Raw genomic sequence first — 23,777 nt, forward strand, 5'->3', positions numbered from 1 at the left:
CATTTAGTTATTACAAAATGCTGGATATACTCCCCATGTTATACAATACACCCTTGAGCCTTACACCCAATAGTTTATACCTTCCCCTCCTCTGTCTCTATAATCTACCCCTACCCCCACTGGTAACCAGTAGTTTGTTCTATGTATCTGAGTCTGCTTCTTCTTTGTTACATTCAGTAGTTGGTTGTATTTTTTAGATTCCATATATAAGTGATATCTATAGTATTTGTCTTTTTCTCTGACTTATTTCACTTAGCATAATGTCCTTTACATCCATCCATGTTGCTGCAAATGGTGACATTTCATTGTTTTTTATGGCTGAGTAGCATATACATATATACTATATGTATATAGTATATACATATATATACACACACACACACATCTTTTTTATCCTTTCATCTGTTGATGGACATTTAGGTTACTCCCATACCTTGGCAATGGTAAATGATGCTGCTTTGAAGAATGGGGTGCATGTATCTTTTAGAATTAGTGTTTTTGTTTTTTTTGGATATATCTCGAGGAGTGAAATTGCTGGGTCATATGGTAGTTCTTTTTGAGCTTTTGGTTTTTATTTTTTAAAAAAGAAATCTTGCTTTTCAGGATATTTTTGAAGGTTGTGGTTGATTAATGATATGTGATGTGTCCAGACAGGGCAGTGCAGTTATTTCCTTTAACATATACTATACTCTTTGTGTGATTTTAGAATTCCAGTATCTGTGACTGAATGAACTGTTGACTTCTTTATTTCCATGTATCTGACACATTTATCATGATCAGTCTAGACAATAAACCAAATTTTCTTTGGGTAAAGGCAATAGAATAAGCGTTTCTGGCTGGATACCTAACAATATATCTACAGTAACGTCCTTCCTCCTACTATATACCTTTGCTGCTATCAGTTTGAATATTCAGCTTATAATAACCAAAAGATAGTAATTTACTAGAATTAGTCAGTAATTTTGTACTGACACAAAGCTATTTAAATTGACATATAATTTTATTTTATTAAGTACTTCTTTGAAATAGTGTAGCCTTTAAAAAAAAGATTAAAAATGGAGAAAAACAGTTAGCTGTGTAAGTTATACATAGGGTCTTCCCTGGTGGTTCACCGGTAAAGAATCTGCCTGCCAATGCAGGAGGTGTAGGTTTGATCCCTGGCTTGGGAAGATCCCCTGGAGAAGGGAATGGCTACCCACTCAGTATTCTTGCCTGGGAAATCCCAAGAGGAGCCTGGTGGGCTACAGTCCATAGGGTTGCAAAAAGTCAGATGTGACTTAGTGATTAAATAATAAACAACAAGTTATACACAAGTACCTAAAGAATTGGCACATGAAAAGGTTAGTTCTACAGTATAATGAATGATTCTCACGTAGGTGCAAATGACCTAGAACAGGAGTAGGCAAACTTTTTCTGTAAAGGGCCAGGTAGTCAGTGCTTCAAACTTTGTGAGTCAAGCAGTTTTTTTGTCACAATCCATCCACTTTGCTGTGTAGCACGCAAGCAGCCTCAGATAAGAGGTAATGAAACGAGTGTGGCAGAGCTCTAATAAAACTCTACTTATGGACAGAGAAACTTGAGTTTTACTTACTTTTCACACTTTGTGAAATATTCTTGATTCTTTTTCATTGATTTTTAAAAGATATAACTATTCTTAACTCATGGGCTTCTCTGGTGGCTCAGACGATAAAAGAATCCGCCTGCAATGCAGGAGACCTGAGTTTGATCCCTAGGTTGGGAAATCCCTTGGAGGAGGAAATGGCAACCCACTCCAGTATTCTTGCCTGGGAAATCCCACGGTCAGAGGAGCCTGGCAGGCTACAGTTCATGGGATCGCAAAGAGTTGGACACGACTGAGCAACTATACACTTTCTTAGCTCATGGGCCACAATACTCTAATCCCTGGCCTAGAACAGTGCTGTCCAATAAAGTAGCCCTTAGCCAGATATGGCCCTTGAGCACTGGCAATGTGGCACATGTGACTAGGAACTTAATTTTATTTAATTTTAATTACTTTAAGCATAAGTAGCCACACGTGGCCAGTGGCTACCAAACTGAACAGTGCAGGTGTGGAATCTAATTAAGAACTCAGAATAGCTGTGTCCAACAGATTTATACTGTGAGCCAAAAATACAAGCCCCGTCTGCAACTTAAAGCTTTCTAGTAGCCATGTTAACAGAAGTATCAGAAACAAGGGAAATTCAATTTTAGGAATTAGCTCAGTATGTAAAAAGTGTTACCTTTTAAAATATAATTAAAATAAATAATTATTGAGGCATCTCACATTCTTCTTTTTTGAGCTCTCAGGTGCGTTCTACACTCAGCACACTTCAGTAGCCACCTGTGACTAAAGACACAGTGCTGTTCTAGAAGGTTTACAGGCAATACAGGGAAGACAAGGAAAATAGGAAATACAGGAAGGAGTGAAATGAGTTACAAGTCACCACAAAGAATTAACTAGACAAGTCCAAAATGTAGAATATGCTAGAAAACAACTTATCTGGAATCTTCAAATTGAAAAGGCAATGTTATGGAAAGAAGTGGGGGACTATTCTATAATAAGAGACTAAAGAGACATAAAAAAATACAATATGTGACCCCTGATTGAAAAAAGGTTTAAAAAAAAATTGCTAGAAAAACATTTTTGGCTCAACTAAGGAAATTTGTATGCACACAGGATATTACATCATATTATAGATTACTGCTAATTTTTGTTAAGTGTACCAAAAGTATGGCAAAATGTTAACAAGTGGTAATTCAAGATGGAACATACAGAGATGTTCTTTATTCTAAGCTTTTAACATTCTTGAAAGTGAAAGTATTGGTCGCTCAGTTGTGTCTGACTCTTTGTGACCCCATGGACTGCAGCCCGCCAGGCTCCTCTGTCCATGGAATTCTACACTCAACAATACTGGAGTGGTAGCCATTTCCTTCTCCAGGGGATCTTCCCAACCAGGGATCAAACCCGGGCCTCCCACATTGCAGGCAGATTCTTTATGGTCTGAGCCACCAGGGAAGCCCACATAAATGGCAGTCGCTCAGTTGTGTCTGACTCTTTGCGACCCTTTAGACTAGTCCACCATGCTTCTCTGTCCACGGAATTCTCCAGGAAAGAATACTATAGTGGGTAGCCATTCTGTTTTCCAGGGGATCTTCCCAATTCAGGGATCAAACCTGGGTCTCCTGCATTGCAAGCAGAGTGTTTACCATCTGAGCCACCAGGGAAGCCCCTATGTATAACTTAACATTCTTGGATGCCTGAAAACTTTAGTAAAAAAATTGTTGAGGGAAAACAAAAGCAAATTTTTCCTGAAAAAAAAAAAAAACTTCAGTGGTGTTCACAGGTCAGATGGGCTAAACCATCACTATCACCTGAAAAAATGTTTTAAAAATAAAATTCTGAGTTCTAAGCCCCAGTCGCAGAGTCAGAATCTTAAAGATGCTTCCCGGTCTTACTATGATAAATAAACATCTGGGTCTATGAACTCAAAGTGAACTCACTAACATTTTGGTCAATGGGCTAAATAAGGATCATCTATTTCTTACTTGTTGGAGTAGGTGTCATACAATCCCACTTTTCCATCGTCAGTTCCAAAAGCTAAGCAGCCTTCCTTGGTCGGGTGCCAGCACAGCTACAAAGAAATATAAAGAGAGGGGCACTGTTAAGGGACTCATTAGGTTATACTTCAGCGTTCAACTGGAAAAATTTCTTGCTCTTGGTGTCTTCTAATTTTAAAAGTAACAAATTCTCATTATTTAAAAGAGAAATAATATTAAAAATAAAGTCACCTGTAATTTCACCATCCAAAACACCCCCTGCCAGTTCTGTATCTTTCTAGAAATTTTTTGTGAGTAAACTTTATATATAGTTGAAAAGCAAAAATAGGATCAAATGTTTAAATGATGTGCGTGACACACTGTTGGGCAGGGAGTAAAAGATTCCAGAACAATTTAGAAAATATGATTCTATTATTAATTAACAAAGCTTGGAAAGATACATCAACAGTGCTTTGGACTATGGAAGCGGGAGAATGGAGTCAAGGGTGGAAAAGAAAACATTTTGCTTTCTACACTTCTGTACTGTGGGTTTTTTTAAGTCACAAACATTATTATTCCCCATGTGGTTATATTATAATTTAATGTACCTCCTATGAACACATGCACATCCAGGTTATTTTAAATTTTCTACTATTAGAAAACAGGGTGACTTGAATAAAAATGTAATTTTACAAACAAAGCCAAATTTCTGAATTTGAAGGTAATGTGTTTGGTTAGGGAGGATTAGGGAGGATCCCTGTGCTTTCCCTGTTTCAAATTGCATCAAAAATACTCTTGAAGAAGTGTGAATTCCTGGTAGAGTTCATTTGTGTGGACAGGTATTCTCTAAGAGAGAGTTAGTTATTTGCAAACAGTGCATGGCAAGCTCAGAGAAAGCATCCTTACCGCTGTAACCTTGGACTTGACACCTTGCCAAAAAATTTTCATATCATAGTTGTTCTTTATGGAGAGTGTATTCCATACGCGGATCATGCCGTCCCCAACACCTATCGCCAAGCAGCCTGTGTCCACAGGAGAGAAAGCCAGACTGTAGGCAAACCCACCGAGGGAAGGCAGGGTCCAGCAGCACTCCAGAGTGGCCATGTCCCAACATTTTACCTGAAAAGGTCAAGGGTTAGGGTCTTTATGAAGATCAGAGAAACAGGAAAAACAATCAACATTTCAGACAGAATGGGCTCAATGAGTGCAGCAGGAGAATGTAACTTAACTATTCCAGTAGGAATTAGAAAAAAAAAAAAGCAGTAAATTACAGGGCTCAAAGGGATCTTGGAATACATTTATTCCCTAAGATGCCAAGTGAATTGAAGGCATACAATACACTAGAACTCAGGCTTCCTATTTCCGAGTCCAGTGGCCTTTCCACAATATTACAGCATTGATAATCTCATTTGGTAAACTAAAAAAAAAAAAAAAAAAGTAAAGAAAGAAAAAAGATGACGATTGTCCCAGGGCAGTGGAAGAATCAGAGTTTATCTCAAAAAGCAAAATATATTACCATAGCCATTGGAAGAGGAGTGCTAAGTTTTTAATCTTCACTTGACTTCACAGTGACTTGGGAGAAAACAAACTCTATCAAACAAACTTTGCTTATTGCAAAACACTAAGGTTACTTAGATAAAGCCAATTCTGTCTTACAGAGACTGCCAAGAGCAGATGATTCTGCTACCTAAACTATAGTTAAGGATATTTTAAAGCTAAACCATGATGACCTCTCACATCCTTCCATGCACACATCTCTTCCTTATTGTATCTGCTTAAACAAAAAGACATCTTGGTTGTTCCTCCCCTTCCCCTTACTTCTCTACTGCTAATGTATTTAATGCCAATCAGAAACAGTAACTTTGAAATTGGAACCTGGGGGTGAGGTGAGGTGTGAGAACTGATGATAGCTTAAAGAAGTCCTCTAATCCTATCCAAGTCATAAATCACCACTATACAGTGTTGAATGCAAAATAAGCTGTTCTTACATCTCTGTCCATTGATATGGAAAGCAGCAGCTGTTTGTCATCTTCAGTTTCCAGAGGACATAAATTAAACACAATCCTTGAATGATTTTGCCCTTCTGATGAACCACTAAGGAGGGTATATTTCCGTCTCCAAGACAGAGTGAGATCCCACAGAAGCAGTTCACCTCTGTGAAGGAAAAACAAGTAGCAGTTCTCTTTCATGAACAATCTGAAAACAAGTGGTTTTGGGCCAGAGTGTGGGCCCTCAGCTGCAAAATACTTTCTGTTCATTGTTCTTTTAAGGAGAGACAAATTACATATTCTAAGACAGATGCAAAAACAAAAGAAAACTATTGCCTGTGGCGAGGAGAACCAAGCAGAGAAGGCAGAGGTGGAAAGGGAGCTCTGGAGTTTGCTGGTGGTCCAGTGGTTAGGACTTGGTGCTTTCACTGCAGTTGCCTGATTTGATCAGGGAACTGAGATCCTGCAAGCTACGTGGTGTGGCTAAAATTTTTTAAATGGAGCTTTATTATATCCTTTCATCCTTTTTGAACCATGCAAATGTACTAGACTACCTTCTGCACAGATTTTCCTAACAGCTTTAATTATAAAATGCCACCATAATTTGTATAACCACAAAGGCTTTAAGACATATGTCTGCTCTGGAGCAGTGAGGGGAGCGGCATTATGACTAACACTTTGGGAGGTTCCTATATGCTTTACCTGTATTACCTCATTTAAAAGCAGGGACACTGTTAAATTCACTTGTCATCTCAAGCAACTAGAAATAGGTGCTCAATAAATTTTGCTTAATGAATGGTCATAATCATCCTAAGAGAAAGGAAACACTATAACCGCCGCTTTATTCATGTGAAGTCACTGAAGCTCAGAAAAGTGAAGGATCTTGCTTATGATCAGCTGATAAGTAACGGACTGATTCTGAAATCTGCTTGACTTCAGAGTCCATGCTTAACAAGCAGGCTGTACTTATTTGATCTTTTCATAACTCTTATTAGACAGCACTGGTATTAACTCCATGACTTTTCCATTACAAATGGCCCATCATAACATAAACCTTAGCCACTGCTGTCTCCATCTTCTGTGTCTAGAAAGAGAAGCCTAGGAATTCCTGAGACTAGAGAGGAAAACAAAATGTGTCAGAGAGCATGACATCCCGCCCCCCCGCAAAAAAAAAAAAAAAACCTTACCCAAAACAGCTGGATACCAGCTGAGTTGGCTGATCCTTGGGCCAATGGAGTGTCAACCAAAGGCGCTCTTTAACAGTTGGGTCTACACCCCCTCCTCTTCTTTTAAGAAAGGGCAGTTTCAAAGTCATCACCCCTGCAGATGAAAAGAAGTTCCATGGACAGTCAAGACACACACTCAGGATAACAAGGCAGTAAAAAAGCTTTTACTAGATTGACAGAGGTTATATCACAAAGAAAATGTCGAATTAGTCTTACCTCGGCCTCTAGAGCAGCTCCAGATCCGAATGGTCTGGTCTTTGCTCCCAGTGGCTAAGTAGCAGCCTTTTGTTACTGCAGTTTGTGCTATAACTTTCCCATTGGGAATTTCAGGTTCTTCTATGATAGAGATGGTAATTTTGTTTTTAATTTGCATTAAAAATGCACTCATTAAATAAAAAACGAGTCTGCAAGGGTTCCTGTAACTATCATTTTCATAGATTTGATCTGTAAAATCTAGTTTTAAATGTAATTCAAATGACACTATTCTACCCACTTGGTTCTTTGGGTCTAAAGAGTACTGAACCCTCTTAAATCATCTCTACCTGAATTTTCCTCTTGATTTATGGATAAACAGTCTTCACCCGACAGGGGACACCAGGCTATGGAATGGATCTCATCATCATGTCCTCGAAGCCTGTGCATAACTTCTCCTTTCTTGCTGATGTCAATTATAACCACTATGCCATCCTTGTAGCTAAAAAACAAGGTCAGAAATATTGCTGAAAAATACAGTCTTTCTGGGAAACATTTTGGCTTAGGAGTTATTGTTTATTTCTAAAAGTTAAGTGCATGGGCCGGGGGTGGGGATCGGAGGAGGAAAGAGAGCAAGCAATAATTTTATTCTGTCCTTTTTCCAAAGTATACTTATTTCATATTTTGATCAAATGATCAAATTCCTGGTACTATGGTATACTATACATGTTGCCCAGCATGAAGGTTGACAGCACAGCATGCTTGTGCTCAAGGGAAACATTAAAGAAAAACAGTCCTGAAAGGGGCCAGCAATCTCCCTAATTGGAAATGAATTTGTCCTAATATACTAAAAATATCTTTTTACTTTTACAAGTAATCTTACTTTTCTAACAAAAGCTGCAGAATTCTAACCTGTAGATCTGAGTATTTCAAGACTGTCATTTTTTTTAATTTAGAAGAAATTGAGAAACTCTAATAGTTTTTTTTCTTTAAATGATGAAGTATTTCAGACCCAATAAAGAAATATCTACTCTCTAGCTTAAGGAAAAAAAAAAAACTTTGCAGTACAGTTGAAATCCTCTGTATATCTCATCCCAATCAAATTTCTCCCCCTCTCTTCCACAGAGGTAAACTGCTATTCCTGAATCTTGTGTTGTATTAGTTCTAGACTTTCTTTGTATATATTCCTAAATGAGATACAAAATTACTTTGTACATTTAAAAGCTTCATATAAATGGTAACATGTCTATTTTTCTGTAGCTTGTTTTTTCCACTCATTCTTTTTGTGAGTCATCCATGTTGACACATGTAACTGTAGTCCCTGATCAGTCATTTATACTATTATACAGTACTCCACTGTATGAATATACTTCAAGTTTAGTTACTCATTTTCCTTTTGAAAGGCTCTCACTTTTTTTTTTACTATTATAAACATAAAATGCTATTAATAATCTTATTATTATAAGATTATACATATATAATAAACTTAATTAATAATCTTATCACACACTTAAGACAGTTTCAAGTTTGATGCCTAGTAACAGAACTGCCAGAATGTTAGTCACATTTTTGCTTTACTAGAAAGTGCAAAATTGCTCTCCAAAGTGGGCATACCTGTTTACATTTCCTATACATTAGATAATCCTACAGCTTTCTCTTTTTATTAAAAAAATTTTTTCCCAATTACAACTTTATTATTATTACAAAAAAAATCATAGAATATATCAAATCTTTGAAGATACAGACTTTGAAAACCATCAAGTTATATAACCTAACAGACATGTGATCAAGCTATTTTGCAATTTCAATCAAGACTTCAGGGACTAATCACTATTTTGGAGAACATTTAAAAACAAATCATTCTGATTCAATCCTGTTTGACTGTTTGAAAGACTCACCTCTTCCTGTGAATTTCTGCTCATCTGTCAAGGTCAGTTTGATTTACCATTCTCTGACCCCTGCCTACCACCCTTTCTGCTCCGTCTCTTGTACCCTTACCACAATGCTCCCATTTCATGGAGACCTCTGATCACAGACCCCTTCCATTTTCAGTGTTACTCACCCACACCTGTCTTCCTGTTCATGCCCGCATGATGGATTCATTATAATCACTCCTTAAATAAAATCCTCATCTCCTTTGTTCCCCCTTTTCTCAGGGTATTTACTCTACAAAACCCCAAACCTGGCTGACTCTCAATCAGTTTGAGTAGTTTGCTTAAAATTCACGATTATGATCCTCGGCTTGGCACTCAACCAGGAACAGGGGACCTGCAGTTTCCCTCAGAAAGTTCATTTTCCTGTTCTCTGAGATGACTTTTCATACCTTCTTCCTGCATCCAGCTCCTGCCCCACTCTGAACTTGACTTGTGCCTCACAAAAAATCAGAAGTCATCAGAATGAAACACCCTTCTCTTCCAAGCAGATCTGTGAAACTACTTACACCTATTTCCATATTCTCAGTTGGTTCCTTTTACTTGTGATCTGGAGCCAATTCCCTCTTGACTTCTCATTATCACTCCTGTATTCATCACTGTTCACTCCTGCAATAGACTCCCCTTCTTCTGCCTCATTTACATCAGCATAGAAACATGCCTTTGTTATCTTCCATTTAATGCTCCCTTGACCCCCATATACCTCCTCTGGCTTCATGTCTACATGTACATTGTTGCAACAGACTTTGTGGAAAAGTTTTCATGTGTATCTACCCCACCTCCAAGTCTCTTGAATTCTCTCCTGTTGAACTTTCTCCTCTTAGATTCTTGTGCTTATGTCTCATCTCTAAACTAGACAGAATGGACATCTTTGAAAGAGAAGTAAATGGAGCATTAAGGGAGAGGGGACCGCCTACTGAGGCAGCTCATGTGAAGACACCTTGATCACAGGGGAGACGGATCCCAATGCCACACTGCTTTCCCAATTGAGTGGAAGAGCTGAGAATCAGAGCAGAGCTGAGTCATTTGACACTATGGGAATAAATGTTATTAATATAACCAAGGGTTATGTACAGAGGAGTAAAAGAGGACATTTCTGACATTTGGAGATTCACTGAAGAAATCAGGTATGAAGAATGAGGAAAATACAGTATCACAGAAACCAAGGAAACAAAAATACAGTGAGGACCTGGAGGTCACAGGAATAATGATACCAGGGGTGCAGGGAGAGTGGGTAATACCTGTAAATGGCTTCCCTTGAGGAATAAAGGGATAGGAAAAGGTAAAGAAAATACAAAATAACATCATAAACAAAAATAAATTATTAGTGCAGATGGCACAGTACTTACCCAATGGCTACTAAATCTTCATGATGAGGCGAGCAAGTAAGACAGAAAATTGTCCTGGGTTCTATAAAGAGGTGCTGGCTGTCATTTCTGTTAAGCCAGTAACAGAAAACTACTCCTTTTTCATCTCCAGATACTACCAGATCCTTTACTCGAGGAGACCAATGCAATGCTGATATGGTGTGCTTTAAAACAAAGGAAAGATGTATTTGCTTCTCATTTGTTATTGCTTAATTTTTACTTAGTTTTTAATCTGTATAATGCTAGGTATATTATAGGTACTTAATAAATACTGTTAGGACCACCCATATAGCAAGATTATATTATAATCAAATGATAGGAGAATTCAGGCTAAGAACAATTAAATTTTTTCTTCCTTTGTAGATTAATGCAAAATTCTTCCTAAGATTAACTGAGTTCTTTTCTACATTTTCTAGGTAGGTATATCAATTAACCATCTAGTTTCGAAATAAGTTTCACTCACAGTTTATATCAGGAATCTTTTTCGTGTAAAGAGCCAGAGAGTAAATATTTTAGATTGTGTGGGCCATACTGTCTCTGTTTTAACTCTCAATTCTGCCATTGTAGCCTGCAAGCAGCAATAGTCAAAAACTGTAGGCAATACTAAGATGAACAGCTGTGATTGTATTCCAGTGAAACAAGCTGCAAAAGCAGGCAGCAGTGCAGTTTGTTGACCTCTGATTTATATGTATCTCCTTCCAAAAAATTTTTGCAGTACCTTTACAATATACACCTTCTGATCTAATGAACAAACACAATTATAAAAGTTTACCTTATATATATTATATAAATTTTATTTATATATTTATAATTATATAATATATACATTTTAAGTTATATTTAATTTTAAATATATATATATATATATATATATATATATATATATAAAAGTTAACCTAGCACAGAGGAGCTAGCAAAACTATACTTGAAGCAAGAGAACCCTGACACAGATATATATGAATAGTCTGAGAAACAAGTAAGCTATGGTACCTGATGGAGTGCATGTTCCGTCACAACTGTTTTTGTCTCTACATCCCAGATTTTCACAGTCCCATCATCGGAGCTGGTGGCGCAGAGATTGTATTGACCCGGGTGATGACAAAACGTGAAGCCAGACACCTTTTCCGTGTGTCCCACCAACTCGCCTATGACTTCAAGCAAAACCAGGCTGCAGGTTAAAGAGCTATCTAAGATTCCTGCCAGAATCTTTTTTTTTTTTTTCCAAATTTGGGGCCATGGTTTATTTCTTGGGAAAACTTCAGGCAAGAATTAATTTTATGATACTCCCCAAAGTCACCTGACAATCTTTTTTTTTTTTTCCCTGCCAGAATCTTAACTGTTGTTGGTGATTGCGGCCTCACTTATTCCATGGAATAACAAAAATATCCAGAAACCCACAATTAGAAACCTCAAGTGCAGATACTGGCTGTGCCATCTGACTTCATCGTTTTATTTCCTTGGTACTCAGTCTTTTTAACTGTAAAATACGTTCATATCGCTTGATGTGCCTAGTTCTCAGGCTGAGGAGCAGCTCCAATGAAGAATATAAAAGGGATTTGTATTTAGATCTGGCTAGAAGTCTTTTAGAAAAGAAGTATCTGGCATGCCGTATCCCAAGGCATAACCAAAACCTAGCTGGAGCCTGGAAGCATTCAGCTCAAGTCCTTTATCTTAGAGAAGTGAGTATCATATATTTGCAGGATCTCGCTTACGGCCTGGAGCTGTAGAAAGCGAGGCCTAGGTGTTATAAATACCTGGAAAGACACATGGATAACTTTTTAGTAAGCCAGCGGATGCACGCTGAGAAAGCCAGGAGGCGGGACCGCTCAGACACAGCGTGGTGTAGAGCTCAGGCTTGGTGACCCGGACACGACTCAGTTTAGACGACTGTGAATAGACCCTTCTCTCTGCCCGAGCCTCAGTTTCCCCATCTATGGCGGGGTGAGGTGGCTAGTCACGCCCTCTCGGCGCCCCCGGGGAACGCAGTTAGTGCAGGTAGGTTGGGGTCAAGAAGTGGGGACTTACTTCGAAATGGGGGCGTCCCTGGGATCGCGTCCGCGCCCGGGCCCACGCGGACAAGGAAGACCGAAGTCCGCGCCGCGAAGCCGAAGAGGCCCCCGGGCACGGCATCACTGCATCGGGAGCAGTACCAGTTAGGGGAGGGCGGTAATGTGCGCGGTTCCTGTCCCATAATCACTGGCAACCAGGGATGATGGAAGCAACCACTGGAGCAGACCGTTCGTAGCTCCACGCTGGAGCCGGGAAGGGGGCGGGGTTGACTCGGAGCCCCGCCTTCTCGGCCCGCCGCTACGGCGCGCGCGAAGGTCCAAACCTCACGGCGCGCTCGACTCCTGACGCCTCGAGCCTGGGACAGGCGGGGCCCCGGGGTGAAGTTGGCTTCCCAGACCCTCGGGGTCTGGTACCGCTGCAGCCTAGCTAGCCAGAGGTTGTGCTGTGTGCTTAGTCGCTCAGTCGTGTCCGACTCTTTGCGACCGCATGTACTGTGCAGTCCGCCAGGCTCCTCTGTCCATTGAATTCTCCAGGCAAGAATACTGGAGTGGCTTGTCAAGCCCCCCTCCAGGGGATCTTCCCAACTCAGGAATCCAACCTAGGTTTCTCGCATTGCAGGCGGATTCTTTACCGTCTGAGCCACCAAGGAAGCCCAGTCCAGAGGTTAGGTATTCTCATTAACGACAGCAAAGAAAGTTAATTAAGAGGTTAGACTGATGGAGTCACCTCCCCGCCCTTCTGGTTTATTCTCTGCCGTGCTAGCTCTGGAGATGCTTTTATAGTATCTACAAGAAGCCAACTAGCAAAAAGGTAAAAATTCTGATCAGAAATCAAAAACAAGGGTTTTCTAACTGGGTGGAAATTCTAGCTCTGGGTTTTGATACTCAAGGAGAAGCAGAATAGAGTAACTCTCTTCTGATGTGATTAAGTACCAACTCTATGAAGGGACTGTATGTGTTAATTGCTGTGGAGGAAAAAGAACCAGTTTCCTTTCACCTCAAACGGCCTAAAATGCTCCGTTTATGCACTTACTCTTCTTCCTATTGCTTGTTTGCATTGGGTATCTCGAACTCTTGAATATGTAGCAAAGGAAACTTGAACTATCTATGCTACTGAAGAGAAGTTTTATATATATATAATATATTATATATATTATATATAATACATATATATAGTAATATATAATTACTATATATAAAAATATAGTTATATATATAATATACATATATATATATATATATATATATATAATTAACTTACTTATTTGGATGTGGGTAGGAACACTAAACTTTGGTGGCACCGAAGCCTAGATGGTTTTTAGCCACTGTTGTTTTTACCAGTTATTATCTGAGAGATTTTGGCCTATTATAAATTTTTTTCCCCATCGATTGGCCAGTGTTTTTGCCAGTTATTATGTGAGAGACTTTAACCTATTATAAATATTTTTCCCTAGGTTGACCACTGTTTTTACCAGTTATTATCTCAGGGACTTTAACCTGTCATAAATCTTTTTTCTCAGCTGAAGAAGTAAGATCACGATCCAGATCTAGTTGGGCTGGATCTAGCTGTGAGGATTACATGAGATTTAGTGAAATGTCTGCTGGATATATATGGTAGCTAGTGCATGCTGGATATTAACTCTTAACTCTTGGAGGTAAACCTGAAGATTAGTATCATACTTAGTATTTGAACCGTTTTTTCCTTATTTTTATTTATTTATTGAAGTGTAGTTGATTCACAATATTTATTTCAAGTATATAACAGTGATTCACAATTTTTGAAGATTAACTCCACAATCCTCACGACCCAGATAATCACGATGGTGTGATCACTCACCTAGAGCCAGACATCCTGGAATGTGAAGTCAAGTGGGCCTTAGGAAGCGTCACTACGAACAAAGCTAGTGGAGGTGATGGAATTCCAGTTGAGCTATTTCAAATCCCAAAAGATGATTCTGTGAGAGTGCTGCACTCAGTATGCTAGCAAATTTGGAAAACTCAGCAGTGGCCACAGGACTGGAAAAGGTCAGTTTCCATTCCAATCCCAAAGAAAGGCAATGTCAAAGAATGCTCAAACTACCACACAATTACACTCATCTCACATGCTAGTAATGTTCAAAATTCTCTAAGCTGTGCTCGCTTCAGCAGCACATATACTAAAATTGGAACGATACAGAGAAGATTAGCATGGCCCCTGTGCAAGGATGACACGCAAATTCGTGAAGCGTTCCATTTTTTTTAGCCAGGACATGGAAGCAACCTAGATGCCCATCAGCAGACGAATGGATAAGAAAGCTATGATACATATACACAATGGAATATTACTCAGCCATTAGAAAGAATACATTTGAATCAGTTCTAATGAGATGGATAAAACTGGAGTCCATTATACACAGTAAAGTAAGCCAGAAAGATAAACACCAATACAGTATACTAACGCATATATATGGAATTTAGAAAGATGGTAACGATAACGCTATATGCAAGACAGAAAAAGAGACACAGATTATAGAACAGACTTTTGGACTCTATGGGAGAAGGTGAGGGTGGGATGATCTGAGAGAACAGCATCAAAACATGTATACTATCAAGTGTGAAACAGGTCACCAGTCCAGGTTGGATGCATGAGACAAGTGCTTGGGGCTGGTGCACTGGGATGACCCAGAGGGATAGGATGAGGAAGGAGGTGGGAGGGGGGTTCAGGATGGGGAACACATGTAAATCCATGGCTGATTCATGTCAATGTATGGCAAGAAACACTACAATATTGTAAAGTAATTAGCCTCCAACTAATAAAAATAAATGAAAAAAAAATTCGCTAAGCCAGGCTTCAACAGTATGTGAACTGTGACCTTCCATATGTTCAAGCTGGTTTTAGAAAAGGCAGGGGAACAGAGATCAAATTGCCAACATCTGCTGGATCATTGAAAAAGCAAGAGAGTTCCAGAAAAACATCCATTTCTGCTTTATTGACTATGCCAAAACCTTTGACTGTGTGGATCACAATAAACTGTGGAAAATTCTGAAAGAGATGGGAATACCAGACCACCTGACCTGCCTCTTGAGAAACCTGTATGCAGGTCAGGAAGCAACAGTTAGAACTGGACATGGAATAACAGACTGGTTCCAAATAGGAAAAGGAGTATGTCAAGGCTGTATATTGTCACCCTGCTTATTTAACTTATATGCAGAGTACATCATAAAAAACACTGGGCTAGATGAAGCAAAAACTGGAATCAAGATTGCTGGGAGAAATATCAATAACCTCAGATATGCAAATGACAGCACCCTTGTGGCAGAAAGTGAAGAAGAACTAAAGAGCCTCTTGATGAAAGTGAAAGAGGAGAGTGAAAAAATTGGCTTAAAGATCCACATCCAGAAAACTAAGATCATGGCATCCGATCCCATCACTTCATGGCAAATAGATGGAGAAACAGTGGAAACAGTGGCAGACTATTTTTTTTGGCTCCACAATCACTGCAGATGGTGACTGCGGCCATGAAATTCAAAGATGCTTACTCCTTGGAAGGAAGTTTATGACCAACCTAGACAACATACTAAAAAGCAGAGACATTACTTTGCCAACAAATGTCTGTCTAGTCATGGCTATGGTTTTTCCAGTAGTCTTGTATGAATGTGAGAGTTGGACTATAAAGAAAGCTGAGCACCAAAGAATTGATGCTTTTGAACTGTGGTGTTGGAGAAAACTCTTGAGAGTCCCTTGGACTGCAAGGAGATCCAACCAGTCCATCCTAAAGGAAATCAGTCCTAAATATTCATAGGAAGGACTGATTCTGAAGCCGAAACTCCAGTACTTTGGCCACCTGATGCGAAGATGACTCCTTGGAAAAGACCCTGATGCTTGGAAGAATTGAGGGCGGGAGGAGAAGGGGACGACAGAGGATGAGATGGTTGGATGGCATCACCCACTCAATGGACATGAGTTTGAGCAAACTCTGGGAGTTGATGATGAACAGGGAGGCCTGGCCGTGCTGCAGTCCATGGGGTCGCAAAGGGTCGGACACGACTGAACCCAACTGAAAGTTATTATAAAATATTGGCTGTATTTCCTGTGCTGTACAATATATCCTTGTGGCTTATTTTATACAAAATGGGCTTCCCTGGTGGCTCAAGCGGTAAAGAATCTGCCTGCAATGCATGAGACCTGGGTTCGATCCCTGGGTTGAGAAGATCCCCATGGAGAAGGGAATGGCAACCCACTCCACTATTTTTGCCTGGAAAATTACATAGACAGAGGAGCCTGGCAGGCTACAGTCTATGGGGTTGCAAAGAGTCCGATACCACTGAGTGACTAGCACTTTGATACTTTGAGTTCTTAAAAAGGACTTTCATACAATCTCTAGTGTTCTTTACAAGCCTGTGCCCTAGCGATACTTATTTTTGTTTTGAGAAAACTGAAATCCTCCCAGGTTAGTTGGCTTGGTTCACGGTCTATTTTCCTAATACTTTCACACCATTTGTGAGGCTTCGCAGTTTTTCTGGATCCCGACGAATTTTCGGAAGTTCGCTAGACTTTGGCCCTCATTGAGTAATCCATTCCGAAGCAAGGCTGACGGGACCCCATCTTAAGCACCCGCCTCTTGTTAACGGTTTCCAAGAGAACACGGCGAATGAAGGTGCGGCTCGGTATCGCGATAAGAAGGGGAAAAAACAAAAACCCAACAAAACCCAAATCCGGAGAATTGCGCATGCGTTTTGCGCACAAGGCGTTCTGAACTCAAAGGCTTCCGTAGACAGAGGGAGAAAGATGGCGGCGGTTATACTGGAACGATTGGGTAAGATTTCTTGATGATTAAGTGGTGGAAGAAGGGAGGGAGGTGGGAATCTGAATTAACGATTTGTGTTGATATTGCAGGTGCGTTATGGGTGCAGAATCTCAGGGGGAAGCTGGCCTTGGGGTAAGTGTCGCCTCGGAGTTGCGGAAGGGTCCCGGCCTCAATCCAGTTCAGTTCAGTCGCTCAGTCGTGTCCGACTCTCTGCGACCCCGTGGACTGCAGCACGCCAGGCTTCCCTGTCCATCACTAAACTCCCGGAGTTTACTCAGACTCATCTCCATTGAGTCGGTGATGCCATCCAGCCGTCTTATCCTCTTGAGAGCTTAAGTGCCAGGCTCTGCTTTAGACCCTGAGGCTGGCGAACGGTACACCAGAATCTCAGCTTTGCCACCCCGTTTGTTTTACCCCCGTATTGCATAGCCCTGCGGGGAAGAGGATTATCAATGAGAGATAAATGCCTTTTCTGGATACTTCCTAGATTCTCCCACCAAGTTGGGAGCATATTTTTCTAGTTATCTAATTATCTGCCTATATGGGCAGTGATTGTATTGTAGATAGCTGCAGTTTACATCGTGTCTGACATTGTGTTAAAATCTCTAGGCGCATTATCTCATTCTTAACCACATCCTACATAGTGTAGGTACTGCTATACCCATTTTTTCAGACAAGAAAATTGAAGTCCCCAATGTAAAATAGGGACTTGTGTTCAAGGTTACAGTTACAGAATTTCGAAGCTTTATACTGTATTTTTTAGAGCATTCTTTGACCTCAGGATAAAGTGTTCCTTAAGGCTAGGGAATGAATTTTAGTCAGTACTGGTAAGAGGCTTCCTCTGCCCCCTTCTCATTGTCTTTCTAATGTAGTACAGCTATTGCTATGTGGAGGTTGATAATCTGATTGTAAATTTTCTGATTGATACATTTGTTAACATTAATTTTGGTGTAGTTCATAGGTTTTGGACACATCTGATAAGTTGTGAATCCATATTTTAACAGTTTGATTTTGGAAAAGTTACTTATTTTTCCTAAGCTTCAGTTTTGTGATATGAGAGGATTATTAGTGCCTACTTAATATATTTTTAAATTAGGATTAAATGAAATAATGTTTATAAAGTGTTTTATGCAGTGCATGGCGTATAATAGTGCCACCCTAAATCTTAGCTGCCATTAGTGTTTTTATCATTATAAACTATTACTTAGTTCGTATTATACCTAGCTTTGTTTTAGGTTCTTGGCTTAAGGGATGAAGAGGTGGCTGAAGAAGAAAATAAGTACTGGTACTTAGGATTTGTCTTCACTTTGCTTTCGTAGATTATTTTTCATCACTCTACCCTCAGCCATGCTGATTTCCTTACTTTTTCTGTTTATGCTGTGCCTTTACATATTTCTTGGCTTTTTCATGCTGTGCCCTCCCTTTCTGTTAGTAACAGTAGCCCTCAAAGCCCTTCTCCATTTCTTCTGATAATGCACTTCTCTGGGAGAAAGGGTGCTGCTCCAGTTGGTCAGATTGAGAACAAATGTGAAGATAAATTTTTCTGTGAGTAAAGGCAATGGGGAAATCGTAAACAAAACAATCCAGCAGTTCTCATTATTCAAATCCTTGTTTAAATGTTTCTGTTTCATGATCTCACTAAAAATGAAAGAAATGGGAACTGGGAACTTCCTTGGTGGCCTAGCAGTTAGGACTCCGCACTCCCATTGCAGGGGACCGAGGTTCAATTCCTGGTCAGAGAACTAGGTCCCACATGCCAAAACTAAAAGATCTTGCACACTGCAATGAATATCCCACATGCTGCAACTAAGATTCAGTGCAGCCAAATAAATAAAAAATAAATATTAAAAAAAATGAAGTCAGTTTCTTCTTTCTCTTAGCATATGTTTCTTAAATAATGGCTTCATATATATATATATGTGTGTGTGTGTGTGTGTATGTATATATATATATATATATATATATATATATGTCTTTGTCCTTTCCTATCTAATATATCCTGGTCAGTTGGGGCAATTCTTGTTTCACTTTGTAGCTCCAGGGTAGGGTCTTGCACAAAGTGAATATTTTGTTTATTCTGGTTGATTTAAATTGTCCCACACTGACTTGTATTGGGAGCCTCTGAGCAAGTAACTAAAGCACTTTGGCTTCAGTCTTTTCATCTGTGTAACACAGGAAGGTTGGATTTTGCTAGGTAATCTCTTTCTAGCTTTGAAGTTACATAATTAATGAATCCCCATTTTGGACTTTATAGTGGGGAAATGACCACATGAAAACTAAATAGAAAAGGTATAACTGATAATAATCCAGTGGTTGGAAACCTCATTGCATACCAAATGCCAGACAGATAATAGAAATGAACTGTAGAGACGTGGTGGTTGTAAAAAGAGAGAGTGGTAGGGTTTGTGGCAGTCAGTTGAATGCATCTCCTCCTGTAAAGACACTGAACTGGATTTAAAAATGCTGCTCACCAAATACTTTTCTACAGGTTATATTTGGTAGCAGATAGGCAATTTCCAGCCTTTAAGTTTTAAGTCTCCCATTTTAGTGATGCATGCATTTGGGAAGTTTTGTGACTTACTGAAGGTTACATGGCAAATCTAGGATCTAAACAAAAAATTCTCTGGCTTAAAATGGTGCTGTATCACACATGGGAGGGACACGAGTGATGAGCCCTTAAAGGTTTTATCAGGGGAGTCTTTCTGGAAGAGGTGATGTTAAAGTTTAAAGAGTGAAGAGTATGGTTTGGTGTTTTAAAAATAGAAGAGCCAGTGTAAAAGTTTGAAGGCAATAGTTACTAAGGTGTGCATACGTTAAAATTCTCCACAAGAAAAACCGAGTTGGAAATACTATGAATCAGCAATTTGGTGGAAATACAGCATTGTGATATATTTGAAAAACCCTGGACTACAGGTGATAGAACTGGATTTCAGGTTTCTGACAGGCACAAGTGTTGTGGCCTTCGGTCATTTGCTTAACTTCTCTTGAGATTCAGTTTCAGTTTTTCCTCATATCAAAGAATGAGGATAATATTTAACTTCAAGGATGGTTGTGAGAATTAAGACTTAATACGTAAAATATCTTATAGTGCATGGCACTGTGAAAATGTTGTGTTGGAGATGATACTGCTGTAAAGTTGTTTGAGAGGAATCATATTTGATGCTAGAATCAATCAGTGGGTACTCAACACTCTTAGATGAGGTTACCTACTTCACCCATCAGCCCTACTTTTTTTTAAAAAAAATTTTTTTTCCCTCTTTGTTTTTTATTTTTTTAATTATTAAAGTATGATAACACACTTACAGGAGACTTGGAAAATACAGAAAAGAGTTGCATATAGTTCCATTATTTATTACAATTATTTTTTAAGTAGATAAATTAAGAGTTTTACTTAGAGCTTCAATATCAAATGCTCAAAAATTAATGGAATGAATATACAGAAAAGTAGAAGGATATAGTAGACCTGAAAAGAACCATAAACTGATTCAACATAATTAAGATTTATACAATTTTCACACAACAGTAGGATAAAAATTCTATTCAAGTTCCCATAGACTAAGTTAGGAGACTCTGGATCATATTCAGGGACATAAAACAAGGTGCAAATATTTTATGGTCTAAAGGTATTGAAGTCATACAGAGTCTGTTCTCCTATCACTGTGGAATTATGTTAGAAATCAATATCAAAAGATATTTGAAAATAACCCACATACTTTCAAGTGCAGTGTCACCCTTACCAAGGGAAACTGTCTCTTGTTTTTAATGTATCTATGCTGTTGCTGTTCTGATTGCTATGACCAGCAGATTCTACAACCATGTCTATTTGTGCTCTTTTAATCTTAACCTATGACCTGAGGGGGTTGTGATTCCTTGCCCTTTAGGTTAGTGGTTCTTAAATTTGAGTCACAAACTTCTTTGAGAGTCTGATGAAAGCCACAAAACATGTTCCCAGAAAAATGCATATAGTATTCATAGTTTGAGTTGTAACTTCATCATCCTTAGTGTAGGAATCTTTGCATTGGGACATGATAAGTAAACAAAAGCACAATGATGATACACAATTATGTATATTAACTACACAGTGATGATTAGTGGTATGGGCAGCGGCCCTTCTATTAAAGGATGAAATATTTCCCTCAGTTTATTTTGAAAAATTTCAATTCTATAGGAAAGTTTAAAGAATATTACCATGTCCTTCAGCTGGACTCATCAGCTGAACTCATAATTTTAGCTCTCTATAAATATATATGCTTTTTTTCCCCTGAATCATTTGAAAGTGAATTGTACACAGTATGGTACTTTGAAAGTGAAGTCACTCAGTCGTGTCCGACTCTTTGTGACCCATGGACTGTAGTCGGCCAGGCTCCTCCATCCATGGGATTTTCCAGGCAAGAATACTGGACTGGGTTGCCATTTCCTTCTCCAGGGGATCTTCCTGACTCAGGAATCAAACCCGGATCTCCTGCATTACAGGCAGACTCTTTATCATCTGAGCCACCAGGGAATCCCATATGGTACTTTACTCCTTAAACAATTCAGGTTGTATTTCCGAAAAGTGACAAAGGTCCCACGAATCACAAACTATGATTGAAATGGTACAGTTTAATTATCTTTTCTTTTAATATTTTAGTTAAAAGGAGTCAAATAGAAGTCAAGTGTATGTTGGCATTTACTTTTTTTTTTTCATTTATTTTTATTAGTTGGAGGCTAATTACTTTACAATATTGTAGTGGGTTTCATCATAGATCGACATGAATCAGCCATAGATTTACATGTATTCCGCATCCCGATCCGCCCTCCCACCTCCCTCTCTACCCGATCCCTCTGGCATTTACTTTTGAACAAAGGAAAATTGACCATTATTGGAGGCTTGACAATAAGCCCTAAAATGGCCATGCACTAAAACTTATAGATGGAAATTTTCAGTGCTGTAACATTTATATTTGTTTAGTGAGTCTCTTGTTTATGTGACACTTTACTCCTTTCAAAGCACTCTCAAGACCCTTCCTTCTTTTTTTTAAATTTTTAATTGAAGGATATTTGCTTTACAATGTTGTGTTCGTTTCTGCTGTCAGGACTCTTCTTTCAATTAGGGTTTGTATCTTATTGAAGTCTTACCTGTAGATCTTTGTAGAAGCTTTACTTGAAAGATTTTTGTGTCAGTTTCCTAGGGCTGCTGTGACAAATTATCACAAACTGGGTGACTTAAAACAATGGAAATTTATTATCCTATAGTTCTGGAGGCCAGAATCCCCAAATCAAGCTATCAGCAGGGTTGCACGCCCGCTGGAGGCTGTAGGGAGAATTCATTCCTTGCCTCTCTTCAGCTTCTTGCTCTGTCTTAACCTCACCTTTGCCTCGATTTGCCTGCTTCAAAACTTTCTCTGCATCTTTCTCATTAGGAAAGATGAAATTACATTTAGGACTGAACAAGATAATCCAGGATAAGCTGCTCCTCTCTAGATCCCTAACTTAATTGCCTCCTTTTCCACAAAAAGTATTATTCACAGATTCTGGGAGTGAGAATGCAGTCATATTTTGGGGATCATTGTTCAGCCCACTACATTCAGTTTCAAAAGAGGTCTGTGACATCATCTTCAGGTCTTTTTTTTTTCCATAATGATGCCGTGTAAGTCTCACTTTTACTTCTGCTATGTCTTTAACTTGGAGTGCTCTTGTACTAGGTTTCTGAGTGTGGAAGTCTACTTTCTTCAACACTCAGTCCCAACTCCTTAAAGCCATCATGATTACCCCGGCCCTTCTGTTGCTTTTTCTGATATTTTAATGCCTATTGCACAGTATGGTTAATTTTTTATCTCTTTAACTGAATTTTAAGTCACTTGACAGGAAATATGTTTTATGTCTCTTTGCATCCCCATCACCTGAAACAGTACCTGTAGTACCCTGTCCTTATTAATTTGTCAATAAGTGTAAGTTGAACTATCAGCCTGAGTAGATGCAAGTTATAGTCTGAAAGATTGCTGGAAACTGAGATCCTGGTTTTTCCATTCCAGTGCCAAGGAGGAATCCTAATGGCAAATTAAGTATAGGTACAGATTTCCAGCTTTATGCAATGGACCAGCTTGCACTGATTATCCAAATTCTTTTAAGTATTCTAACTATTCCTTAGGAAACAAGGAGAAGCTCTGTGTACCTTTGTTACTGACTAGAACATGACTGTTATTACTCTGAATGATACAGTAGGGATCTGAAAGAGTTAGTGCCTTATTTTCAAATGATTATTGACACCAGAGACTTCCACTAGCTTCTCTGAGGGAATGTGTTACATCTGTGAAATAGGAAGTTAAACAAGAATATATTTATAAATTTTGTGATTTTTTTTTTTCCCCTCAGATTCTTTTTAAAAAAAATTATTCTGCTAAAAATTGTGACTTTTTTATTTGTTCTTATCCACCTCTAGAGTGAGCCAGCCTCCCCCAATATATATGTATAAATAAAAATATAAAATAATTAGTAAAATATAAAATAATTAGTAATTATATCATGAAAAATAAAAGTAAGTGGAGTTGGGAAGGAATGAAACTTAAATAGTTGCTTTGGGGCTCTACTAGCTTACCCCAAGAGTTTACAGATTGAAGATCTGTTTGATGAGTCAGGCCTGCAAATATGTTTTGTATGTTATATTGTATTTTAAAACTTTTTTAAAAAAATCACCATTTAAAAACTGGTGACTTTCTCATGAAAATCTAGCTTTTTAGATTCTGTTATGCATAGCAAGA

General features: G+C 38.8%; 2 protein-coding genes and 1 non-coding gene across 6 annotated transcripts in view; 2 read left to right on the top strand and 1 right to left on the bottom strand.

Annotated features, from left to right (window-relative positions):
- The window catches only part of GEMIN5 (gem nuclear organelle associated protein 5), a 42,181-nt gene extending 29,661 nt beyond the window's left edge, over positions 1-12,520 (bottom strand). For both annotated transcript variants that reach the window (XM_043913382.1, XM_043913381.1), the window contains exons 1-9: positions 12,267-12,520; positions 11,232-11,392; positions 10,224-10,405; positions 7,294-7,445; positions 6,968-7,087; positions 6,713-6,845; positions 5,526-5,691; positions 4,444-4,656; positions 3,547-3,632 (exon numbers count right to left, since the gene is read on the bottom strand). In XM_043913382.1, the coding sequence (XP_043769317.1) occupies positions 3,547-3,632; positions 4,444-4,656; positions 5,526-5,691; positions 6,713-6,845; positions 6,968-7,087; positions 7,294-7,445; positions 10,224-10,405; positions 11,232-11,392; positions 12,267-12,432 (1,379 nt within the window). In that variant the 5' untranslated portion in view covers positions 12,433-12,520. The remainder of the gene's footprint in view (positions 1-3,546; positions 3,633-4,443; positions 4,657-5,525; positions 5,692-6,712; positions 6,846-6,967; positions 7,088-7,293; positions 7,446-10,223; positions 10,406-11,231; positions 11,393-12,266) is intronic.
- Positions 12,521-14,382: 1,862 nt separating this feature from the next.
- Positions 14,383-14,489, top strand: LOC122701069. The gene has a single exon (XR_006342919.1). It is a non-coding gene; the product is annotated as a U6 spliceosomal RNA (small nuclear RNA).
- Positions 14,490-16,803: 2,314 nt separating this feature from the next.
- Positions 16,804-23,777, top strand: part of MRPL22 (mitochondrial ribosomal protein L22) — a 41,672-nt gene continuing 34,698 nt past the window's right edge. The window contains exons 1-2 of one of the 3 annotated variants that reach the window (XM_043913385.1): positions 16,804-17,046; positions 17,127-17,169. In XM_043913385.1, coding sequence (XP_043769320.1) covers positions 17,019-17,046; positions 17,127-17,169 — 71 coding nt within the window. In that variant the 5' untranslated portion in view covers positions 16,804-17,018. The remainder of the gene's footprint in view (positions 17,047-17,126; positions 17,170-23,777) is intronic. The other 2 variants (XM_043913383.1, XM_043913384.1) reach the window with 2 other exon arrangements.

The sequence above is a fragment of the Cervus elaphus genome, chromosome 9, assembly GCF_910594005.1.
Source record: "Cervus elaphus chromosome 9, mCerEla1.1, whole genome shotgun sequence".
Classification (NCBI taxonomy): domain Eukaryota; kingdom Metazoa; phylum Chordata; class Mammalia; order Artiodactyla; family Cervidae; genus Cervus; species Cervus elaphus.